The sequence below is a fragment of the Carettochelys insculpta genome, chromosome 4 (assembly GCF_033958435.1).
Source record: "Carettochelys insculpta isolate YL-2023 chromosome 4, ASM3395843v1, whole genome shotgun sequence".
NCBI classification, from domain to species: domain Eukaryota; kingdom Metazoa; phylum Chordata; order Testudines; family Carettochelyidae; genus Carettochelys; species Carettochelys insculpta.
This window is the reverse complement of record NC_134140.1, coordinates 127,006,538-127,030,833: the sequence shown is the minus strand read 5'-3', so window position 1 is coordinate 127,030,833 and position 24,296 is coordinate 127,006,538. Positions and strand designations below refer to the sequence as shown.

At 44.7% G+C, this 24,296-nt stretch overlaps 1 protein-coding gene across 4 annotated transcripts in view; it reads left to right on the top strand.

Annotated features, from left to right (window-relative positions):
* Positions 1-24,296, top strand: part of FRAS1 (Fraser extracellular matrix complex subunit 1) — a 310,675-nt gene that overhangs the window by 115,663 nt on the left and 170,716 nt on the right. For all 4 annotated transcript variants that reach the window (XM_074993758.1, XM_074993759.1, XM_074993760.1 and 1 more), the window contains exons 6-11: positions 3,017-3,150; positions 7,205-7,288; positions 7,979-8,080; positions 8,195-8,386; positions 15,741-15,830; positions 22,318-22,465. In XM_074993758.1, coding sequence (XP_074849859.1) covers positions 3,017-3,150; positions 7,205-7,288; positions 7,979-8,080; positions 8,195-8,386; positions 15,741-15,830; positions 22,318-22,465 — 750 coding nt within the window. The remainder of the gene's footprint in view (positions 1-3,016; positions 3,151-7,204; positions 7,289-7,978; positions 8,081-8,194; positions 8,387-15,740; positions 15,831-22,317; positions 22,466-24,296) is intronic.

Sequence of the window (24,296 nt, the reverse complement as noted above, 5' to 3'; positions counted from 1 at the left end):
AACCCAACTTAGAAGAGGGGAACCTATTAGGCTCTACTTGGATTCCATACAGTTGCGGCTGCTTACATCAGGTCTAAAACCAAGTCACATCATACTGTTTGCAGTATCTTAGCCACAGGAGGTCAATAATGACATGCAGGCTGAACAGACTCAATTGTTGGACGTGCATCAAATGTAGAAGTGGTGTGAATAAAATGTCAGCTTTGCATAGTCGTGTCCGCGCTATTCAAACGCATCTTGTTGGGTTTGTTTGACATCAATTGTTTTTATGTGATTGCAAGTTTGGTTGGTTGGTTAAATATGTTATTCAGTTACCTTCTGAATTTTGTAAGGTATTTTGCTGCATGTTATTGCTTTAAAAATCAGTTCTGTACAATAGAAATGAGAGAACAAATTGGACAGATTAAGAACAGGCTAGGTGACAAGTCTGAAAAACTGGTTGTCAGTGGGAAGCCTCGTAATGTTTCTAGATGGAACATTTTTGTCAGTGATCTGGAGGTGAATTTAGAATCACCACTGATAAAATTTGCAGACCCAAAAAGACTGGTGGAATGATAAGTAATGGTGAGGACAGGGCATTCATACTAAGAGATTTGTCTCGCTTCGTAAGCTGGGTTGTTCCACACAAAATGAGTTAGAATGCATGTAAATTGTAGATTCTAGATTGAGAATCAAAGAATGCAGGTTATGTGTATTGAATAGACTATGTTCTAAAAACAGTGACTCTGAAAAAGGGTGTAGCAGTCACGTGGATAGACAACTCAACGTGAGCTTTCCGGGTGATGCTCTGATTAAAAAGGTTCATGTGATGCTCAGTTGTATGAATGAGAGCAGTGAGTAGGAACAGAGAGGGGATTTTACTTTTGTGTATGGCATTGATAAAACTGCTGCTAGAGTACATTATCTGCTTCTAGTGTCAGCATTTTAAAAAAGGCTGTTGACAGATTGGAGAGGATGCAGAAGGGAGCCACAAAAGTGATTCAAGGGTTAGAGAAAGTGTCTTACAGTGGGAGACTTGAACATCTCAGTCTGTTTAGCTTATTGACAAGAAGACTGAGAGTGACTTGGATACAGGTTGTAAGTACCTTCATTTGGAGAATGTAATGGGTACTCCAGGGCTCTGTAGTTTAGCGAATAAGGACATAACAAGAAGTAATGGCTGGAATATGAAGCCAGGCAAGTCCAAATTAGAAATAAGATACACATTTTAACAGTGATGGTGATTAATCAGTGGAACAAACTAGCTGAGGAAGTGGTAGATTCTCCACCACTTTTCATGTCTTAGAGTCAAGACCAATGTTCTCTCTAATCTTTTCCATCCCTATGTGGACTTTTTCCATCTCAATGTGAAATGATTTTTATGTGCACTGAGGCATGAGCGAATGTGCTCCACCAGTAGAAACACAAAACTTCACTGTGGGCACTGTGCTAGTCAGCTGGGCAGCCTTTGAGTTTCTCCCGAGCGGCCGCACAAGCACACAACTTACAGGCAACATTGATCAAAACTGTGCACCTTTCTGGAAGGTGAGCTTCAGCCAGACACAAATTATTCGGCTTAATGTGGGGATAACGTGGTGAATTTAATGGCCTTGGATATTCATTAGATCAGATTCCATGATCTACCAATTCCTTTCTGCCTTAAACTCTATGAACCTATCCTGAATGTACTTTACTATGAATATAGATACTCCCTGTAGTTTTTAACCTCACATACAGATGTCAGAACCCAAGACTGGATCTCAAAGCATGTTAGGACAATGTTATGGTGAAGTATCATACATAGTTAATGCATTTTCTCAGCACCAATATATCTCTTCTGCTTTCATTGGCTTAGGTCTTAGATGTAACATTGCTATAATTCTTGGCCTCTCTTCTGAGGCTGTCAGTGTGAATTGGGTCATTTATCTGCAGGTAACTAGACTGTGACCAGCAGTTTGCAGGGGTAAAAATCATGCCTTCCTTTGTGTTTGTAAAGCATCTCAGACATCCTGGGTATCACCCAAAACAAATAGATAATAAATAATAATTTCACACAGAACAATGCACTCATTAGTGCAATAGGTTTTCTTTTAATATTGCAGTTATTCTGGGTCATCTTGATGGAGATGGCTCTTATAAAGTTCTCCCTTGCAGATGCTAGTCAGTAGATGAGTCAGCACATCTGCAGTCCTTTTTAATGTGATTGGGCAGGTCCATAATGTGAAATTGTGCTGGTAGAAGGTGAGAAACCATTCATAAAAATGTCTGCAGGTGAAAACTATGCACCCAAATGGCATCAGTAAGGAATGTCATAGTCTGGTGCTACCCATGGGCCTTCCAGGGGCACTAGTTGTTAGAGTGTAAGGGGTGGATCTGAGATGAAAGGAATTGCATGAAGAAATGGAATTAAACCATGGAAATGGAAACACAAGTTGAATCATAGACTCATAGACTTTGAGGTCAAAAAGGACCATCATGGTCATCTAGTGTGACCTCCTGCACATTTCAGGCCCCAGAACCTCACTTGCCCACTCCTGTAATAGACCTGTGATCTTTGGCTGAATTCTGAATTCTCTATTCATGATTTGAAGATTTCAAGTTACAGGGAATCCATCATTTCCACTCGTTTCAAGCTGTCAGTGACCTGTGTACCACGCTACAGAAGAAGGCAAACCCCTTTCCCCACTCCCCAAGCCAATCTGACTTGGGAGAAAATTCCTTCCTGACCCCACATATGGTGATCAGTTAGACTCTGAACAAGTGTTCAAGATCCACCAGCCAGACAGCTGGGATAGGATTCTCTGCAGTAACACAGACCCCCTCTTTGTCTGGTGCCCCATTACTGGCCATTGGGACTATTTGTTGCTAGCATTCTCACGTCAGCTACACACCGTTGTAGGCTGTCTCCCCTTACCGCCCCCTCCATAAACTTAACAAGCTTAGACTTGAAGCCAGTTAGTTTTTTCCACCCCCCACTGATTCTCTTGGAAGGGTGTTCCAGAACTTCACTCCCCTCATGGTCTTCATTGTCTCTTAGAGTCCTGTACCTTTGATGGCCAGGTGTTTCGGGATGGTGAGGAATGGCACCTCACCCAGTGCGCCAAGTGTGGCTGCAGAAATGGGACAACTCAATGCTTCACAGTTGAATGTCCACCTATCTCATGCAGCCAGGTAAGAACTGTTGTCTTAACGTTCTGTCCACTTCATTTGCTTTCCTTTTCAGTGAGAAATTTGCCTTTTTCAGAAGAACGTATTTGTCCTCTGGCTAATGGTTAATATTGAAGGAAGAATCGTTGGGGAAGGTGGCTTTTGAAAATCACATAGAACTGTATGTGTCACACACAAAAAAAAGTCCTCCTCAACCTAGTCCATTTATTTACAGACCAACCTATTGTAAATACCAGTTGTGCTTTTGGTTTTGTAATACAGAGAATTCTGTTGAATAGGTCTGGAAATATTTTTAGATTCTGTGAAAGATTTTCAAAACAGCAAAGAGGTTTTATTTAAATGTTTCTTCAAAAGTTTTTTGAGCTTTTGCCAAAACCTGCTGATTTTTTAATGAGACCCTTCCAAAATTTAGTTGAAAATGGGCGTTTCCGTCCTTAATTTCTGTCTTAATGAAAAAGCCATGTTTTGCCCAAAAATGTTTCCAATGGCAAGTTTCAGCGAGCTCTACAATATTACTCCCAAAAGGTGGCCATGTTATCTATTGATTGCAGCAAACACCTGGGAACCGGCAGTGCTGGGGCGAGAACTTGTAGAAGTGCACCCAGCAAGTCAGTAGTTTAGCTCAAATTAAAGAATCAGAACTCTTGTGGCTCCTAGCTCTTTGCTTAAGATATTAGTGATTATTTCCTAGAAGCTACGCAATAGTTTTCCCATTTAAAGAACTGTACGACCCAATGAAATGTAAGCATTCTGGGTATTCCAGAAGATCAAAAGCATACTTAGTACTTTGTATATTATACAATGATTTGATATATTTTATTCTTTGGTAGATGAGAGACCAAAAATTCTCCCCGCCCCCCGCCTCACTCCCCCAAAACATTAGGGATCTGGTTGACTTCTTTTCTTTGCACTGAGTCCTTTCTGGGCATCTCAGCAATGCTAATGTGCAACAAAGTGTTGTGTAGATTCATCTGCAAAATCAGAACCACCTTCCTGGTTGTTCGCATTGTTCTGCTTCGTTGTGGTTCTCAAGATGCTGTAGCATCCTTGATTTTTGTTTCCCTGTCAAGTACTTTATAGAGCAAATCCAGAGTTTTGTCTCCCTTGTTTTGTGACCTATGATGAGGCAAGTTCCTACCTTAGACCTGGGAAAACAAAGAACCCATCATCATGCTCTGGGGCTGGAGCACCCATGGGGAACAACTGTTGGTTATAGAGCACCCACCATTTCCACACCCTCCTGCCCCTCCATGCCTTCCTCTTTCCCCCCTTCAGGGAAGGTGGCCCCAGTTATCAACTTCCCCACCTCCTGCCCAGTGCTTCTGGAGTGCTGTGAACAGCTGATTTGTGACATCCAAGAAGCTTTGGGAGGAAGAAGGGGGCAAGCAGGGATGGGGCATCCTTGGGGTAGGAGGCAGGGTCAGGGATGGAGGATGGTGTGGAAAGAGGAGGGTCTGGAAGAGGTGGGGCAGGGATGGAGTAAAGGCAGGACCTGCGGGGGAAGAGGGACATGTCCAGCTGCCCCCTGGCTGGAGAGGAGGTCAGTGCCTGTGCCCATCATAAAGCTTTTTCTTGTAATGCTCACCCACCTATGTGTTTTGGGACCAGGTGTTTGCGTAATTACCACTGGTTCCTGTCTGAAAAAAGCCCAGCTGTTTTCTCTGAATACTAATGACTTCATGCAACGTGCTAAGATGCATAATCAATGTTAGGAGATTGAGTGGTGTTCATTAGAGCAAGTTAATGAAAAAATTCTAAATGTTTAGAAGTTTTCCTCTTAAATGTACAGAAGCTATCCCTTGACTGATTGCGCTGATATTTAATCAGCTAATCATTAAAACTTAATTAATAGAAACTGGAAGGAGAACATTGTTGCCAGGACATGTCTGAGACTAATCAGCTAGAAGCATCCAAGTTAACGTACCAAAAATCCCTCTAGCTAATTCAGATAAGGTTCCATAGCGTTCGTAACAAGGTACTCTAATGGAAAGTGAATTAGCAGTAATGGCAAGCATCCCAGCCTGCTCCTATAGTTACCATTTTTCTGCGTGGGGCAGTGGTCCTGGGCTTCCCACAGCACATAGCAACAGATAACTTCTCTCGTGTCCTAAGTCAGTCAACACAACAAGCAACAGAAAGCTCTCGTTTAGCCCTGCTCTGTTCCCTCTTTCTCTTGCCTCGATGCCCAGAGAGTGCTTATAAAGCGCCTGCCGTTTTTGTCTGTGATTCCGTCAGAGCTCTGCTAGGATTAGATCCTGCCATGCCAGCATCAGTAGGACCACACTTCTTTAGTCCAGGGGGAATACCTGTGGGATAAGCCACCTGGAACAGCCCCGTCCGTGGCAGGGAGACTGGTCCAGCCCAGCTAGAGTAGAGGGGCCTCCACAGCCCATGTCCCTTTCCCCCTGCTGGCTGCCATGGATGGGGACTGCGCCAAGTGAGCTGGGGCACCCCTGCCTGCGGGGGTGGCGGGGGAGGCAGGGACTGCTCCTGCCCCTACCAGGTAACCATAACTGGTTAACCATTAGCATGCCTGGTTGGGAAGTTTGTGGCTTACGTGCGATTTCATGGATCTACCCTAACAACACTTAGCATTTGTACAGCTCTCTTTTATGTTCTGAGCCTGTTACGTATGTTAACTAATTTAATCCGCACAAGAGCTCTGTATAGCAGGCTGTAGATACTGGTGTAAATATCCTTATCCCCATTTCACTGATAGAATATTGAAGGTTTATCAGCATGAAGAGTTGCGGAGATTTTATCTATACGTGATTTTTAGGATATATCTGCACTTAAAACACTGCAGCTGTGCCGTGGTAGCACTTCTGGATAGACAGTGCTTAGGCTGATGGGAAGGCTTCTCCCAGTAGCACAGGTAAGCCACCTCTGTGGGATGCTAAGCTAGGCCGTCTATGCTAGGGGTTAGGTTGGCTCCACTTTGCTACTCAGAGGTGTGAATTTTTCATGCCCCAACTGACATAGCTAAGCAGACAATTTCCTAGAGCAGACCAGATCTCAGACTGAGTCAGCAAAGCCACGATGAAAGGCTGTGAGAACATTCTTGTTGGTTGAAACTACTAGGGTTAGTTCATTTTAGCTTAAGTTGAATAGCAACAAGTTTAAACTAAACTAAGATAACCTGTTCTTAGACTGAAGTAAGTCTCTACGTAGGAGGTTTAACTGCACCAATTTAACTCAACCAGTTCAAGCTTATGGGTAGGCAGCCTCTGAGGCAGAGAAGTTAAGTGATATATCAAAGGCCACAAAAGAAACCAGTGGCAGCACCAGGTCTAGACTGTAGATCTCTTCTAATGTCTAGTCTTGTGCCTAATCCAGTAGACTAGTGGTGTCCAACAGAAATTTAAGGATCGCCACAGTCCTTTCCCAACTCAAAATAAATACCCTCCCTCTCCCCCAGAGTCAGCACCCCCTTTACCCTTGTGCAGACTGCTGGTAACTCACCAAGCCGCCATCACGGCAGTAGCTGCTGGGACCGCGCTGCTGCCCCTAGAGCCACCAGGGCGGCGCCAGGAGCTGCACGTACTGCAGCCAGAACTACGCGTGGGCCACAGCTGCTGGGGCCATGCTGCCACCACACTCTGTGTCCACAAGAGCCACGCAGCTCCAAGCTGGAGCTTCAGGAGGACCTGCCCCTGATGTTGTCATGCACTTGTGTCACCTCGTGGTGGGGCACGTGGGCAGAGCGAGTGGAGGGCGCTGCATATGGGGAGCTGCATTTCGCCACACCGCGGGGTCCAGTTCGCCACATGCGGCGAATGGCGAGCATATTGGACACTGCGGCAGTAGACCGGACTGCTTCTCTTGATCCAAGATTCCCTCATGGCCTTAACTCAAGAAGCCCAAAGAAAGAGATATGGTGTCTTTGTGCTTGGCCTCCTACTTTTACAGCAGAATTCGTGGCGTAGGTGGCACATAAATACAAATGTCTTCCACGGGAGTTCCAGGTGTAGGTTTCTGGGCTGCGTATGTAATTTTCAGATGTTATTCTGGTCATCTGTCTTTCCTAAACAAAGCTTTTTTGTTTTTTAATCATTAGGAGGAAGTCGTAGCTCTGTCTCCTGGAAAATGTTGCCCGGAGTGTGTTCCAAAACCTTGCTCTGTGTTTGGAGAAGTGTATGAGGTAACCTTCAGCGTAACACACCAAAAACCAGCCTGACATGGGTTCTGGCACATCTCTATTTTCCTCTTCCCTAACACCTGACTTTCTGCCAGCATGAATAACTGAGTACAATGGGTGTTTATTTTCCTTCTCGGGAAGTTAAAAGAGTTGAAAGGGATTAGACGTATAAAGGAATTTGCTGGCAAGCTGCAACCAGGTTTACAGGCTAAATGAAATAAGGTTTTTACTGCTCAGACGTTTTTTTTTCAGTGGGAAAACAGAAATCATTGAAATGTTGTTATAGCCAAACACCTCAGCATACTAAATGGAATGCATTTAGTGTTATTCAGTCATGTGTACAAAATTCATTATTAGCTCTCTTGCAAAGGTGACTGGCCATTTGACCAGCTTTCTGATGAAGACTGTACACCCTGGCATGGTTCTGGAATTCTTTTCTTCACTATCTATGTATTCTGATCAGGGAGTAATATGCACTGTTTATTTTTTTGGTAAAAATCCTCTGTCCTTTTATGCATGTACATAGAAGAAAATCTATTGTACTCAAGGGGAAGTACACACTGTAGGAAAGAATTTGGATATAATTGAGCATTTTTGCTTTATTATTTTATAAATTTATATATTTTGTGTGTGGGGGTGTGTGTGTGTGTGTGTGTGTGTGTGTGGGTAACTATCTATCTTCTTTCTTCGCAGCATGGTGAGCAGTGGAAGAAGAATTCCTGCACTACCTGTGTATGTGACAGAGGGGAAGCAAGGTGTCTTAAACAGGCCTGTGCCCCACCTACCTGTGAGAAGGTAATTCAGAAGTTCCTGCCCTTGAGATCAGGCTGCCTGTCTGACTCACCGCTTTCATAGACGGTTGAAGGGTACCTCAGTCATTAGCACTCACTGACTACTGGTGTTTGCTAGGATCAGGACAAAGTGCAGCGCCCAGGGAAGTGTTGTGAGGAGTGCGTTTCTTCCGAAGGAAGCTGCTTGTACGAAGGCACCATTAGGTACCACAGTGAGATGTGGAACAGTACTCGCTGTGAGTTCTGCATGTGTGTTGGAGGACAAGTCTCTTGCCGGAAGGGAGAGTGCGCCAAAGTGGAGTGTGCTGTGGTAAGAGAGTTTCTTCTTTAAGACTATACAGTAATCTCTTGATTTCCATGGAGGTCGTGTTCTGGGCAAGCTCTGCGTAAATTGAATTTCGCGTAAATTGGGGAGGGGTTGGGGGAGCAGGTAGATGGGGGAAGTGAGGGGGCAGCCATGCAACCCCCAGCTTCTCCCATCTGGGGGGCACACAACTGCTTGCAGTGCGGTTTGTGAGAACCCACACCGCAAGCAGCTGTGTGCCCACCAGGCTCTCCCGACTCGGGGGCCTAGTGCACAGACAGCTGCTTGCACCACAAGCAACTGTCTGTCAGGGACCGCAGCCTGACTTGTGACAGCTGCCCCTGACAGGAAACCACTCCTGTCAGGGGCGGCAGTCGCGAGTCAGGCTGCTGTCCCTGACAGGAGTGGTTTCCCTGCTTGTTTCAGGGGAGGAAGTCATGTTAACCCGAGATGCCCAATTTGATCTCGTGTATCTGGAGGTTTTGCTGTAATGGTCACTTCCTGATTCTCTCTCTTTATGGATTGATTTATTGAGGCAAACCTTTGGAACCTGAAGTTTTGCCTACTCATTCCAGCGCTGAATTTGGTGCAGCCAATATAGCTCAGCCAGTTCTGTAAATAACTGTGGAAAACGTTGAATAGTAACAGAGAGGTCACCGTGATAGTCTGTACACCAACAAAACAAAGCAGCAGAAATGTAGCACTTTAAAGACTAACAAAATGATTTATTCGGTGATGAGCTTTCGTGGGACAGACCCACTTCTTCAGATTAATTTCATTTCTAGTACAGACTGACATATATAAGTACAGAGGATCAAAAAAGAAAAAAATGGCAATAAAAACTGACAGATCAAATGAGATAGATGGAAGTGGTTGAGAGGTGGGCGGATCTAAATTGTCCTGTCTGAGATAATTACGAGCATGAAAGGAAAGGAAGCAGTCCTTGTAATTCGTGAGGTAGTTGATGTCTCTGTTCATACCATGTGTTAATGTGTCGAATTTGAATACTAACTGAGAAATCTTGCGCTCTAATCTGTTGTTAAATTCTCTATGTTGCAGGACACAAATTCTCAGGTTTATAACAGAATGGCCCACTCCATTGAAGTGTTCATTGACAGGCTTATGTGTATTGAGTTTCTTGACATCAGCTACCTCACACATTAAAAGGTCTGCTTCCTTTCCTTTGATGCTTATAATTATCTCAGACAGGACAGTTAACATTCGCCCACCTCTCATGCCCTTCCATCTATCCGATTTGATTTGTCAGTTTTTATTGCAATTTTTTTCTTTTTGGTCCTCTGTATTTATAAATGTCAGTCTGTACTGGAAATGAAATTGATCTGAAGAAGTGGGTCTGTCCCACGAAAGCTCATAATAAATCATTTTGTTAGTCTTTAAAGTGCTGCATTTCTGCTGCTTTGTTTTGTGGAAAATGTTGATATCTGCGAAACCTAAGAAGCAAATTCTTAGCGAAAGCACTTACCACTTGACTTAGTGACTCCGTGCCTGTTTTCCTACAGTGAGCAGCCAGAGTTCACTAGGAGGACACTTGTAATAGGCAACACTTTAAAATATTTAAGTCTTACATCAAGCTTAGAGGATAATTCATATTATAATTGCCCTATAGATGGATGCAGAAATGGCATTAGACAGGGTTGATTGGCTCTATGAGCTTACTGTACGTAAAGAAAAGATTTTTGAATCATCTTACCTCCACCGGACTTCTTTGTCTTTCACTTTTAATGTCCATGCTAATCACTGGGCTAATGTCTGCATCATTCCAACTAAGCTTACAGAACCAGGGAAAAGCCAGAAGAAATTGTGGCTTTCAGGTGTATCTCTAGGTCAGAGAGCTTGGCTGATGGTGAAACTTACGTAAGGTCCCTTTGTCAAGGCTGTTCCCACTGTCTAGCCCAAAATCTGATTTTGTGCATGGATATAAGGGAAATTGGAGTAAGTCTAATCTAATGGATGTACCAGAAAGTTGGGATCCCGCACAGTGCTAACACATTTTTGTTCCAGCATGACAGGAGATTGTGTATCAAGAAATTAAGTTATGTGCCAACTCCTATAGTATTATCTCTTTAAATATTAAAAATGCTTTGCATTTCCCCTCTGTGATTAATTCTTATTGACATTACAGAGATGAATACTGGGGCCAAACTTTTATTGACAGTGGGAATGCTGTCTTGTCCCCTGAAAATGCTTAAATGAAACTACCTAAGCCACTTTTTAATTTAGTTGAGTGGTAGGTCAAGCTTTCGTATGAACAAGAGAAGATCAAGGGGTAAACTTGGATTAAGTTTCTTGGATTTGCATCTCTTTCACATAGCTTTCCACATGTGCCTAGGTGTAAAATGAATTGCTTACATTAATGATCGCATACTGTTATGGCTCTCCACAGATGATTTAGCAGTTCCATTTGGTGCGTTACAAACATTCCCATATCTTGAACTCTCACTAGCACTCGAGAGAGAAAATTTTGCATTCAGTGCAACTTGGGATATATCACAGAACAACAACTTAAGAAGCTCACCAATACCAATTTATCCTACTTAGTATTCATCCGTTTAGGGGACCGTTCAATGTTTTTGATTACTATACAGACAGATAATTAAAATGTGGATTAATTAACAAATGTATAAACTATCCAATCTAATTTCTACCGATGAATGGGATCCTTTTCTGTTTTTATGGGGGGAAAAAATTGGCTGTATTAGAGACAGATCCTGGATGGTGCTGAGTGCTATTAACACTCATTGAATTCAATGGACACTAGGAGCAGGCTGGCAGAAGTGGATTCCAGAGAAAACTTCTTTAAACTGGGGTGTCCCATATCAGACATCAAAATAAGTAATTTTGAAAGTAATATGGGCATTGGAAAAGACAGGAAAAGTGGTTATTTTATATTAGGCATCAATTTTGATTCTGCTGGATAGAAAATAAGAAAAAAATTGTGTTTGAGGACTTCTGTTCCACATAACCTCCCTGAAAGGTGAAGCTGCTGTCTTGGTTCATTTCTGATAGAATCTGCTCAGCAGTATAAGACATGCATGAACTTATTCCAAGGACATATGAAATGTCTCCTAAAAGACCCTTAAAGCACGTAAAGTATTGTTTTCTCCCCCTCTTCTTCAAGACTCTCAGGTTTGCTGGAAAAATTTGAGATTTTTTGCCTGCCTCTGTAGATCAGAGCAGCACTGAAATAAGCCGTTTGTTGAGTTCAGCCCTTCATTACAAGAAAATAAATATTCTAGTCACATATCCGGTTCTAAATTGTAATGCGGGCACAGACTTTTTAAAACTCAGGAAGGTAGTGAGACCTCATGTCTCAGCATCTGTTGGGACTAGAGCAAGGGCTTAATCTTTAAACCTTTCCAAACAAAACCTGCTCGGCAGTTGCTCAGTGAATATGTCTGTGGTGATTCTGAATTAATCTTAGAATAGCAGCCCTCAGGTGGGCTGCGAGTTAGTCTTCCAGTGGGCTGCTGGAAATTGCTGGCAGGCCTAGTGGCTTTGCTCACCCAAAACCGCTTTACCTGTCGGAAGCATCTCAGAACCCATTATGCTAGTTTTCACCACTCCTCTTATGAAGCGCTGTAGAGAACTTCCAGGCACATTGCTGAAGAGTACCAGTCCGGAGTGGTTAAACATGAGCCGGGCCTGAGAATGAGGTTCCTTTTTCCACATCACCCCACTTTGGAGATTGTCTCTAAACAGTCTGGTCACAAAGGGAACAATGGTCCAGATCCCACAAGATGATGTGGGAGAAGCTCAGCAGAATTTGTGCTATTCTACTACAGTTGGAACCTCTCTCTTCTGGCAGCATCCGTAATCTGACATGGTTTTAGTTAGCTGGACGACAACCGCTTATGGGTGTGGCCAAGTTTCCCATGGTCCTGTAAAGTTTGTTTACAGCCACCAGTCCTAGCTCTGAGTGTTCTGTGCTGTTATTTACCTGTAATTTATCCCTAAATGTCTTCTAAGAGCCCAGTGAGCAGTGGAAGTGTTGGTAATCTGCTAGACAATATTGACCTCCCGTGGTTCGACAAATTCTCTGGTTGAGCACTGGTCAGATCCTTTAGGCGCCAGACAAGAGAGGTTCATCCTGTCTCGTTTTGAAGATAAAAAGGAAATTTGATTAGGTCATTATATTGTGCTGCTTTTCTGTCTTCCTTGCCGATTGTTGTAGTTACTTCTGCGCACCAATGCAAGTTTAAAGATCTAAAAGGGGGCTGTATCAAAACATTTTATTTTCCTCATCCTGACACCCTTCCCCAGCCACCCACCTCCCCGCCCCCCGTTAATCCCTCTTCGCATTCTTAATGTTGGCTGTAATGAGTAACGCTTCTTAAATAGGAGAGTGTGAGAGACATAATTATCTCTCATAGCGCCTCCCACTTCTAAAGCAACGAGGGGTCCTGTGGCACCTCGTTGGTTTTGCAGATCCAAACTAACACGGTTACCCCTCTGATACTTCCCACTTCCGAGGCTTGGTAGACCACAGCCGCATTTTTTGGCGAAGAGAATCGTGTTCCACAAACATTCTCCCCCTCATCCTTTGTGTAAGTGTCTGTGTGTGAGGGAGCGGAGGTGGGGAAATTCACAGTAAATAGTAGAGCCCAGGGCTCTTGCCATGCACCATGGAGATTGACAAGAATGGTTTAAATATCTAGAAATGTGGCCATGCTCTTGCATTTGTATGTACATAGCCAGACCAGCATGGTATTTTTTCCTAATTGGAATGCTGTAAAATATACCACAGTAAGTCTATAAATAAAATATACTGGGGCAGATCTTACTCTTTGTAAATAAAGGAGCTGCATCCAGGGCCATCCCTACGTTGCCCAACACAATCCAACCCCCACCTGAGGGGGGAGCAGGAGAGTCCTGTGGGAGCAGAAGCTATGTGGGCTGGGGGGGGAGGGGTTGCCAGCTCTCCAGGATGGAAAGCCATTTACTGCAATGGCGCTGGGCCAGGAGAGTTGGCAACCCAGAGCAGGCAAAGACGTAGGTTCACCTGCAGCTTCAGTGGCAAGCGGTGTGGGCCAGAGGAGGACTCAGGAGCAGCAGACGGCTGCCACGCAGCCAGCCGGAGGGAAGGAGCACTTGGAAGGGAAAGCTGCTGCTTTTCTTCAGATGCTGGGTACGCGACCACTCCCTGCTCCTCTGGAGTCCTCCCCCCTGCGTTTCCACCAGGGGACTCAGCCAACTTTTCCATCCGTGGGGGGTTTCATTAGCTGGAGTTTTCGTGTGTGTGTGTGCGCGCGCGCGCACAGCTTGTACCTCCCTGAATTAGGACTTTGTGGTCTGGCAACATCGGTGGTCTGGCAGGACGAAAGATGTTCCTGGGCCAGGAGCACAGTGGTAGAGGGGCTGTCCCCCAGCAGCCTGGCTGAGGCCAGAAGCAGCGTTCAGTGGCAGGACTAAGACAGGTGTCTGGCATCACACCCAGGGCCAGAGCCATAATCTGGCAGTGGAGCTAGTGTCTGGCTGCCAGGTGTTAGGCATCTGGGGGCCCTAGTGGGGCCAGCATCTGGGAATCCTAGACAGATCCAGCAACCCAGTCCCACCAGAAGCGAAGCTGGTGGCAGATCGGGGTGGCAGGCTGTGGGGCCAGTGGTGGGGAGCTCCCCTGGTCTGGCAAATTCTCTCGTTTGGGGCTGGTTAGGTCCTGGGGTTGCCGGATCAGGGAGGTCCAACCTATACATATAAAACCGGTTCAATAACACATTTTGAAAAGAGGGTGCTGCATGTCCAGAACAACTACCCCATGACTGAAAGTTCATTACGTGCCTGATACAAATCCCATTAAGTCACTGAAAAGAATCCCACTGACTCCAGTGGGGACTGAATCACTCACACTAGAATTCTGGAGGACAGACACAGTATGGCCGTGTCTACACTAGCCCCAAACTTCAAAATGGCCACGCAAATGTTCATTTCGAAGTTTACTAATGAAGCGCTGAAATGCATATTCAGCGCTTCATTAGCATGCAGGCAGCTGCGGCACTTTGAAATTGACACGCCTCGCTGCCGCATGGCTCTTCCCAACGGGGCTCCTTTTTGAAAGGAGCTGATGGGAATAAGGGGACTTCAAAGTAGGCGGGGTCCTTTCGAAAAGGAGCCCCGTCGGGATGAGCCGTGCGGCGGCGAGGCGCGTCAATTTTGAAGTGCCACGGCCGCCCGCACGCTACTGAAGCGCTAAATATGCATTTCAGTGCTTCATTAGTAAACTTCAAAATGGCCATTTGCGTGGCCATTTCGAAGTTTGGGGCTAGTGTAGATGTAGCCTATGAGAAAACTGTTCCATTTCCCTGTAAACTATATCCAAATGCACAACCAACCATTATTATTTCCCACTCTGCCACAGTATCTGAGCGCTTCATACATATTCATGAATAGTCTGCACAGCTCCCCTAGGGGCAGGTAACTATTACCACAATTTTTACCATCTGGGGAATGTCAACACAGAGAAATCAAGAGAAAACAGTCAGCATTTACCATTGACTTCAAGGGCAGCGAAGTCAGGTCATTGCTGTGGGCTTTCGAAAATCCCGCCCTTGGACTTTTATAATTGTGATGCAAGTCTAGGTGTGGATACTTAGTATGGAATTAAAGTTGTTTGTTTTCGTTTAATTTTTATATCCACACCCATTTTCCCTTTATATCACCTTTGCAGTGTTGAGAAGTCTTAATATAAATGAGACTCAGACCCAGAGAATCAAAGACAGGGACAGGAATTGAATTTAGCTCTCCTAAATCTAATCCAGGTTCATTACATGTAAGACCACCCTTCTTTTCCCTTCAGTGTTTCCTTTCCATTTATACACAACAGATGGAAGCTGATTTTCCTTCCCTTACAGCAAGATTAGTATCTCAATTAAGCTGGTGTAATCACAATGCTACTATTGTAACCAAGGGTAGAATTTAGATCAACGAAATGAATGTTTATTAAGTCTTCAAAGTAAAAAATGGAACATATTAGATGAAAGAGGATATGAAAGTTTTCAAATAAAATCAAAGAAATGCAAAGTGAAGAAGGACATTCTAGTTTCTATGTATTTGTTAATACTTTGGTTTTGGGGCTCTTTTTACAATGGCAAGATTTAAGGATGGATATAGTTGCCTGAAAAGTGAATTTTCTGCACTTTCCTAGGGTTTGTTCTGCAGCCTCAATGTAATTTAAACACACTTCCCAAAATGTACGTGTGGAGATGAAGTAGGATGTAGGGCAGATAAGACGCAATTGGATATTAACGATTGCATTCCAGCCTGATAACCATTCTGCCTCTACATTCCGCAGTATTTCTTGGAAATGCTAATTTCATGTATATTGCAGCAACCTCTCTCTCTGCAGGGTGAAGAATTAATTCATTTCGAGGGGAAATGCTGTCCTGAATGTATTTCAAGGGATAGTTACTGTATGTATAAAGACCATTCCAAAAATGTGAGTATCCTGGTAATTTGGAACGTATAACACGGGTTGTTATGCTTGTGAGGGTTTGGAGAAGTGAAAGTTTATCTCCTAAAAGTCTAGAAAGAACATCATTCATTGGGTCTTACAAGACCATAATCCGTTAATATTACTTATCCAGAGGGTTTTTGCATTTTATAAAATCTGCTTGTTTATAATTTTCAGCACCACATAAGTCTCCTGAGGCTCTTTTTATTACATGGAGGAAAGCAGAGCAAATTGAATCAATCATTCCTGTGTAATGTTTTATGTACATGCCCTTAAGTTTTCAATGCACCTCATGGGGTTTAAAATGTTTGACTTTCATTACAGTCAGTGGGATCGACACAGCCAAAGCTCAGTGCAGCTTTCTGAAAATGTTCCCTATTGATTACTGTTTTCACTGCAGCAGAAGTCTCTTACTCAGGGTTATTTGCAATCAGCCTTTCTTCTACAAGACAGTTTCTTTTGATGAAGCACAGGAGGAGATAGGATGACTGTATTTCCCTATGCTAACTATGGCACAACTGGTAAAATTATTTACAGTCCAGGTAGTTGACAGCAATCAGAGTTATGCAGTGTAGACACACAAATTCACATCAAGTTGACTGAGCCCCTGTTTTTTAAGTGAATATTGAATATTCACTCTATATAGGTGAATTTTAATTTTATATTGAATACCTGGAGTCTATTTACCCTCTTATATCTAATGCAGGGGTGAACAAACTTTTTAGGTCGTGCCCCACTTTTCAGCCCTACAATTAGCTGGGCCCCCTGCCCCCTCCACAGGGAGGACCCCAGGAAGGGATGTGGGATGTGGGAGGACCACAGGAAGGGATGTGGGTGGGGGTGCACGCTGGCCGGAGGTTCAGGTGGTGAGTGAGCAGTGCTCCTCCTGGGGGGAGTGGGGAAGCGCTATGGGGCTGGGCCGGCTGCGATGCCGCAGGAAAAGCCCGAGCGCTGTGCTGGGACACCCCTCAGCCAGCTCGGCCTTCACTGCCGCCTCAGCCCAGCAGCAGGGCAGGTGCCACTGGAACCAGTTGGCTCCCATCTCCTCTCCCCGGCCCCGAGGTTCCGCTGCATCGCCAGCCCTCTGCCATGGTGGGCTGACGCAGCAGAACCTGTGTGGGGGAAGGAGGGACTGATCACGCTATGTCCCCGCCCCCACAAAGTGTCGTGACCCCCATTAGGGGTGTCCCCCCGGTTTGTTCACCCCTGCTCTGTTTGCTTGGGGAGAAGTCACACACGCACACACACAAACAGAGGGGGACACGAAGGGTCACAGCCCCAGTTCTTCAGATTTCTGTCAGGGTTCATACCCGAACTTGGCAAGCAGCAGCCTTTCGGCATTGCGTGGCAGGGAAAGGCTTCCAGGTGCCGGCGGGTGGAGGTAGGGAGTCGTCATTACCCAGCTTATGTCTTTGCAGAGGTCGTGTCGCCATCCTTCTCCCTGGTTCCCCTGTGCCTAGAAGAATCTTATCCCTTCCTGCCCACAGAAAGGCAGCCAATACCTCCAGCCTGCTGCTGTCCACTGACATAACCCAGTCACCCCTTCTTCCCTGGCTAAAGTACGGGCAGGAAGGGGTTAAGTGCTAAGGATGCATTGTGTGTGAGAACCTGACTGCGGGGGCTTTAGTGAGCCCAGACGGGGAGGTGGCTCAGCGGGGGAGTGTGCCTGGGGACGGAGCAGCCCCGCACTTCCTGGGCGCAGGACCTAGGGAGGAAGGTGCTGAGTGCCCCTGCCCAGGGGGCTGTTGCAGAGCCTGCAGGATAAGGGCATGAACAGGCTGGAAGTAGTTTCCTCTCCTGCATTGTGTGAGACTTTGGCTTGGCTCCCCAGGCCAGAGGATCTTGGGCTTTGGCTGGGTGGCAGCCCAGCCAGAGACAGTGGGGGAAGGAAGCAGCTGCCAGTGAGGCTATTGGATTGACGGTTGAAGCACTGTTATCTTCTTGAGTATGGCATAGTTCATGCCAGAGATCGCGGTGATATATTTCTTACCAAAGCAATGACAAGCGTGAAGGATTGCGGGACTGATCATCGCCTCATTTGATCCACAATGAACATGAAGATTGCCCCCAAGTGTAAGCTGCAAAAGAAGAAGTCAGGCACCAGCTTGAAGGTTCAAGATCTGAAGGAGCCCATTAAGTGCAACCACTTCCATGCAGTCTTAAGTTATGTCTACACTAGGGAAAGTGAGTTGATTGCAGGTATGCAATTCTGGCTAAGGCAATTGTGTATCTAGAAGCGACGTGTCTTCAATTGACTTACCTGGCTATCCTCACTGAAGAAGGTCGACAGGAGAGTTTCTCCTGTCAACCTCCCTTGTTCCCCATGAGATGCTGACCCCAATAGGTCAATTTCATGCATCTCTACCAGACATGTGAAATCGAACCCCAGAAAATTGACCTTGAGTGGGTCAATCTTCTGGGGTAGTGTAGACATAGCCTTATTAGAAGAGCTTACCTCAGAATATCCAGAGGAAATTGAGGAACCCTGGAGCCAGCTGAAATCAGTAATCATCAGTGCCTGTGAGAAAACCGTAAGCTACCAAACCAGAAAAGATCAGGACGGGTTTGCCAGGAATGATGTTGAAATCGAACAACTCGTCGATAAGAAGACAATGGCATTTCAAGCTTGGCAGAATAACATAAAGTATAATACAAAGACAGATGTCCATACCACGGTGAGGGCAGAAGTCAAGCACAAAAACAGTGAACTCAAGAACAAATGGTGAGCTGAGAGAGTGCAACAGCTCCAACATCTCATGAATATCTATAACACACATGGTTTCTTCAGTGCCATTAAGGCCGTCCATGATCCATGTTATTGTGGCATGAATCCTCTTCACTGTAAGGATGGAATCAAACTTCAGAAGGGCAACAAAGCTATCAGTTTATACTGGAAAGAATATTTTGAAGATCTTACTAACTGTATCTCCATGGTTGCAGCCCTCAACACCCCTCAGCGACCACCTGGCGATGAACTTGGAGACCCTCCCAATTTGCATGAGGTACACAATACCATTAAGCAGATGCAGAACAGCAAGGTCGCAGATCCAGATGGGATCCCTACTGAAAACTTTAAAGATGGTAGACCAGAACTACTTTGCAGCTTTACCTGCTCATCCTTAAAATCTGGATAACGGAGGAAATACCCAGTGAACAAAGGATGCCCAGATTGTCACCCTTTTCAAAAAAGGGAATAAGGTAGACCATGGAAACTATTGGGGTATCTCGCAGGAAAAGTTGTGGCATGGATCCTTGCAACTCACCTTCTTCCCTTGTCACAAGAAATTTTACCAGAGTCACAGAGTGGTGTCCAACCATGTTGCGTAACTGCAGATATGATCTTCACAACACAGCAGCTGCAAGTGTCGGGAGCAAAACCAACCACTGTGTATGGCTTTCATTGCTCCTACTAAAGCCTTTGATTTAGTGAATTGCTGTGCCCTCTGGATTGTCCTTTTGAAGAAAGGATGTCTTGATAAATATATCACTGTCCTAAAGTTGCTTCACAACAACATGAAAGTGACTGTTCTGAGTAGTATTGGCTCCCAGGGTGAGTCTTTCAAAGTACAAACAGGAGTCAAACAGGGCTACATCATCACCCCAACCATGTCTGCGGGTGTTATTGCCATCATTCTTTACTAATTGCTTGGAGCTCCCAGCTGGCATTGAAATCATTTGTAGAAAGGATGGAAAGCTGTTCAGGCTTAGTAGGCTTAACATTAAAAGTAAAATTTCCACCACATCTATTCTGGAACTTCTGTACACTGATGACAATGTAGTTTTTTAGTTTAGATCTTCAAGCAACCCTGAACATGTTTGCTGATGCTTACCCATGTCTTGGTCTCAGGCTCAACATCAAGAAGACCAAAGTGCTCCATCAGCCCTCTCCAAATGAGTTACCACATGCTCCATCTATTAAAATCAGTGGAGAAATACTGGAGAATATTGACCATTCCTATACCTTGAAAGTCATCTCTCATTAAGGCAGATATTGATGCAGAAATCCAGCACCATCTGAGCTGTGTCAGTGCAGCCTTTGCTCGTTTATGGCATAGGGTTTTTTCATGATGATGGCATTCAAACAGACACCCAGCTTCTTGTTTATCAAACTGTTATTCTCCAAATGTTGTATGGGTCTGAAACCTGGACATCCTACCTTTGAAAGACATCACCGGTGCTATCTCTGCAAGATCTTGAAGATCAAATGGGAAGACAGACAGACAGACCAATGTTAGTGTTCTGGAAGAGACAAAGACCACCAGTATTGAGGCAATGATCATCCATCAACATCTCCACTGGACAGGTCATGTTGTTCAGATGCCAGAATATCACTTTTCCAAACAGGTCCTGTTCTCCCAGCTGAAAGAAGTGTACTGTAAGATAGGAAGACAACGGGAGCATAATAAGGACTTGAAGGATAACTTGAAGAGGTGCAATATTGACACTGACACTTAGGAGACATTCGCTCAGCATTACTTAAAATGGAGACAAGTCCTACAGGATGGTCCCCCTCATTTTGAATTTGCCTGCCAACAAGAGGTGCAGGAGGCAAGAGAGATGATCAACAGCCTCCTGCCATATCTGGAAACATCTGTCCTCACTGTATGAGAACTTATGGTTCGAGGATAGGCCTTATCAGCCACCTGAGGATCCACAGCTATCATGGAAGATGATTATACTTGGCAAGGAGTGATCACCATCATTTCATATTTCAGCTCATGCATTATACTTTTTAATAGGGAAACCTTCAGGAAAGATATAAGACCATCTAGGAACCAGACTGAGCTTCTCTCATGCTTTTACCACCCACAATTACAGTCACTAAGCATAGATACTGGTCCCTGTTAGCAACCCCAGGGGATGGTCCATGACAGAGAACCTCCCCACCCAGGGGGGCTAGCGAAGCTTGTGCTAGCACTGTGAAAAGAACTGTGCAGATGGTGCTTTGAAGTTACTACGGGCTGCAGCCCACCCCGCTCACAAAGCTTGAGTTAGGCACAGCTATTTTTAGAGAACTCCCCCCCAGCCCAACTCTGTCAACCAAGGCTGGGAAGCTCACTTCAGCAAGCCATGTAAATGTATGCAAAGAAGTAGCTGGGATAATGGTCCTTGCCATTCCCTTCGCCAGCATAATTAGCTGGCCAGGCAGTGTGCGGCACCATCCTAAAAAACGTTTTTTGTAACGGAAAGTCCTTACCCCTTAGTGTGCTGGAATTCCCTGCGTGTGTTAACAAAGCAGTTGCTAACAGAAAAAAAGGGGCGTCGTGAATTTAATTACACTTTCAAAAGCCTTTGGTAAAAATCCTCCTGAAGAGGCATTTAAGAAACTAGTAAAGAAGGTAAAAAACAAAGTTCTGTCATAGACTAGGGAGAGGCCAAAAGATGGAAAACAAACAGCTGCAATAAATGGCCAGTTTTCAACATGCAGAAGATTAGCAGTGGAGGACCCAAGTTGTCTGTACGTGGCCATGTTGTTTAATATATTTATCAATGAATTGGGGAAAAGGAATAGAATTACAAGGTGGCAAAATCTGATGATGAGACAAAATTATCTATGTTGCTTAAGACTCAGGAAAGATAGAGGGAATAGAGAGAGGTGATTGCGCAGCATAGTGGCAAATGGACTTCAGTGTTAATAACAAATAACCCACATTGGACAGAATAATGTGAACTATTTATACAACTGGGTAAGTTCTAAATTAACTTGAACCACTTGGGAAAAATTCTGAGAGAAATAAAATGTAAGAGGAGACTTGACAGAGGTGTGTGAATGTTCCTGTGTATTCTCTCAGACTTTTATATGTGAACAATACAACTGAAAGATTATACATTAAAAATAGATAAAGGAAAGTACTTTTCCACAATGACAAGTTAACCTATGGAAGTCACTGCCGTAGTTTATATTTGAGTGCAAGAACTTAATGGGATTTAAAAAAGACTTAGATGTTTATATGAATAATGGGAACCTCTGTAATTACATTAGAACTGATAAAATTATATGGGACACAACTCTTATTTTTCATGCTGTAAGCCCTGAAGCAATGGATGGTGATTCAGAAGAATAAATTCCTCTCTGGGCAGCTTATTTGTTCATGATACAGATTCATGTACTTTTCTTGGAAGTACCTATAAATGTCCGTTCTAGAAGACAGGCTATTAGACAAGATACAAAACAGACATGACATCCAATGCGTTCCTTTGGTGGTGGTGTCAGAATTTGGTAGATAATGATAGTATCTGTGTTCAGTTCTCTGGTTGATGTGGGGATTACCACAGATCGCAAAGCATCTGGTTTGTGTGGAAGCTCTCCTGTGACTGGAGTCACAACTCATTGTGCAGATTTCTAGCTGGCCGCTAGAGCGTAGCTGTTCATTGTGCGCGGTGTGATCATGACGCGGCCCGGTGCTAAACTCTGCATCACTGCAGTGTGAAGGGAGCCCTCGCGAAAGGCGTTCAATACTGTCTTCTGCAGAATGGAGAGAAATGGGAAGAAGGCCTGTGCAAGGAATGTGAATGCCGGGACACCAAGGTGATCTGCTACCGACGCTCCTGTCCTTCCTGCCCGTTGGGCAGCCTGTCAGTAAAGGTGGAGGGCGACTGCTGCCTGCAGTGCCAGTCAGGTATTTGTGAGAAGCAGCTTCGTCTGGAGTTTGTAGTTCTGTACAGGGTGGATTCTGAGCCTGGTCATATTACAGGCTGCGGGGAGAGGTATAAGTCCTCATAACCCTGCCCCTCACAGCTCAGGCCAGGAAATGACATTCTTTTACAAATATCAGAGAGGTAGCTGTATTAGTCTGTATCTTTGAGAACAACAAGAAGTCCTGTGGCACCTTATAAACCAACATATTTTGGAGCATAAGCTTTTGGAGCAAAGACCCGCTTCATCAGATGCATGAGTGGGGCGGGGCGGGGCGGTGTTTCAGAGGGGTATTTAAAGGGTGGGGTCCCAGTGAAAGGGAGGGCCAGAGCTGACAAGGTCTATTCAGTCAAGGTGGAAATGGCCCATTATCAGTAGTATGTATCAAAGGAGGGAAAAACAAGTCAGATCAGACAGGGGAATATGACCCAGTGTCAGAGTCTAATGTGGAGATGTTAACACCGAGGTCAGAGAAGCTCCTTTTGTAAGGTGTGAGCCACTCCGAGTCTCTGTTTAATCCTTGGTTGATGGATTCAAATTTGCAAATGAATTGCAGCTCAGAGATTGCTCTCTCCATTTGATTTTTGAAATTTCTTTGTTTTAGGACCGTCACCCTTAAATCTGCTACTGAGTGTCCAGGGAGATTGAAGTGCTCTCCCACAGGCTTCTGTACATTACTGTTCCTGATGTCTGATTTATGTCCATTTATTCTTTTACGTAGAGACTGTCCAATTTGGCCAATGTAAAACACAGTGAGGCACTGCTGACACATGATGGCATATATTATATTAGTAGATGTGCAGGTAAAGGAGCCCCTGATGGTATGGTTGATGTTAGGCTGATGTTCTTTCGCAAATGCTCCCTGGTATTTCAGTGGCCTAAACAGGGAGTGTGGTGCTTAGCAGAAGTGCCCTGTGGTCAGAAAGCACCTTGCTACCGCCCGTCTGTAGCACGATGTAGTCTCTGCCTGCCTCAGGTCAGCTCCCCACTTCAACTACCACAGCTAATCCAGGCACTGCTTTCTAGGTCTTAGAAACCTTGCCGTCAGCATACAGGTTAGCGCCTGGCCTGTGTCAACCTCCGAGCATCAGTGCAGAGCATCCATCTACTGGTCCCGGTTCACTCACAGTACTCACAGATTCACTGCTTCAGAGAAATAGTGCGCAGCAGTACCTCAGATTAACCTGCCACTTAACCCACAGCGTGTTTGTTGTGAAATCTGCTATATAACAGAGGCTGGGTCAACACTTCCCCCCCAGCTTCAAAGGGAGCATGGTAATCAGGGCCACAGGAGATTACTAATGAAGTGCTGCTGTGAATATGCAGCACTTCATTAGGCTAATTTTCCCCCATGGCAACTTCGAAGTGTCAAACTTTTAAGGAGTAAAGAGATTTCGAAGTAGCGTGAGCACTTCGAAGTGCCCTTGGTTACACACAGGTCGGCACTTTGAAGTTTAACGTGTCGAAGTTGCCATGGGGGAAAATTAGCCTAACGAAGTGCTGCATATTCACTGCAGCACTTGGTTAGTAATATCCTGTGGCCCTGATTACCATGCCCCCTTTGAAGTTGGGGGCAAGTGTAGACAAACCCATAGAGAGTCAAGTAATATCAAGCAGAAATTTTAGAAGCAGGGATATATCATATAAAATCATAAAATGCATTTTAGAGCCTAGACTTCATTAACCAGATATTCTCCTCTCTAGCAGAGTGTTGTTCAGCAGATATCTATGGAGCGCTGTACAGCCAGACTGATTGTAACCTTTCTTTCAAGAGATATACCCGCTGTCAGTTTGCCTCCACAGTGAAGGATTCT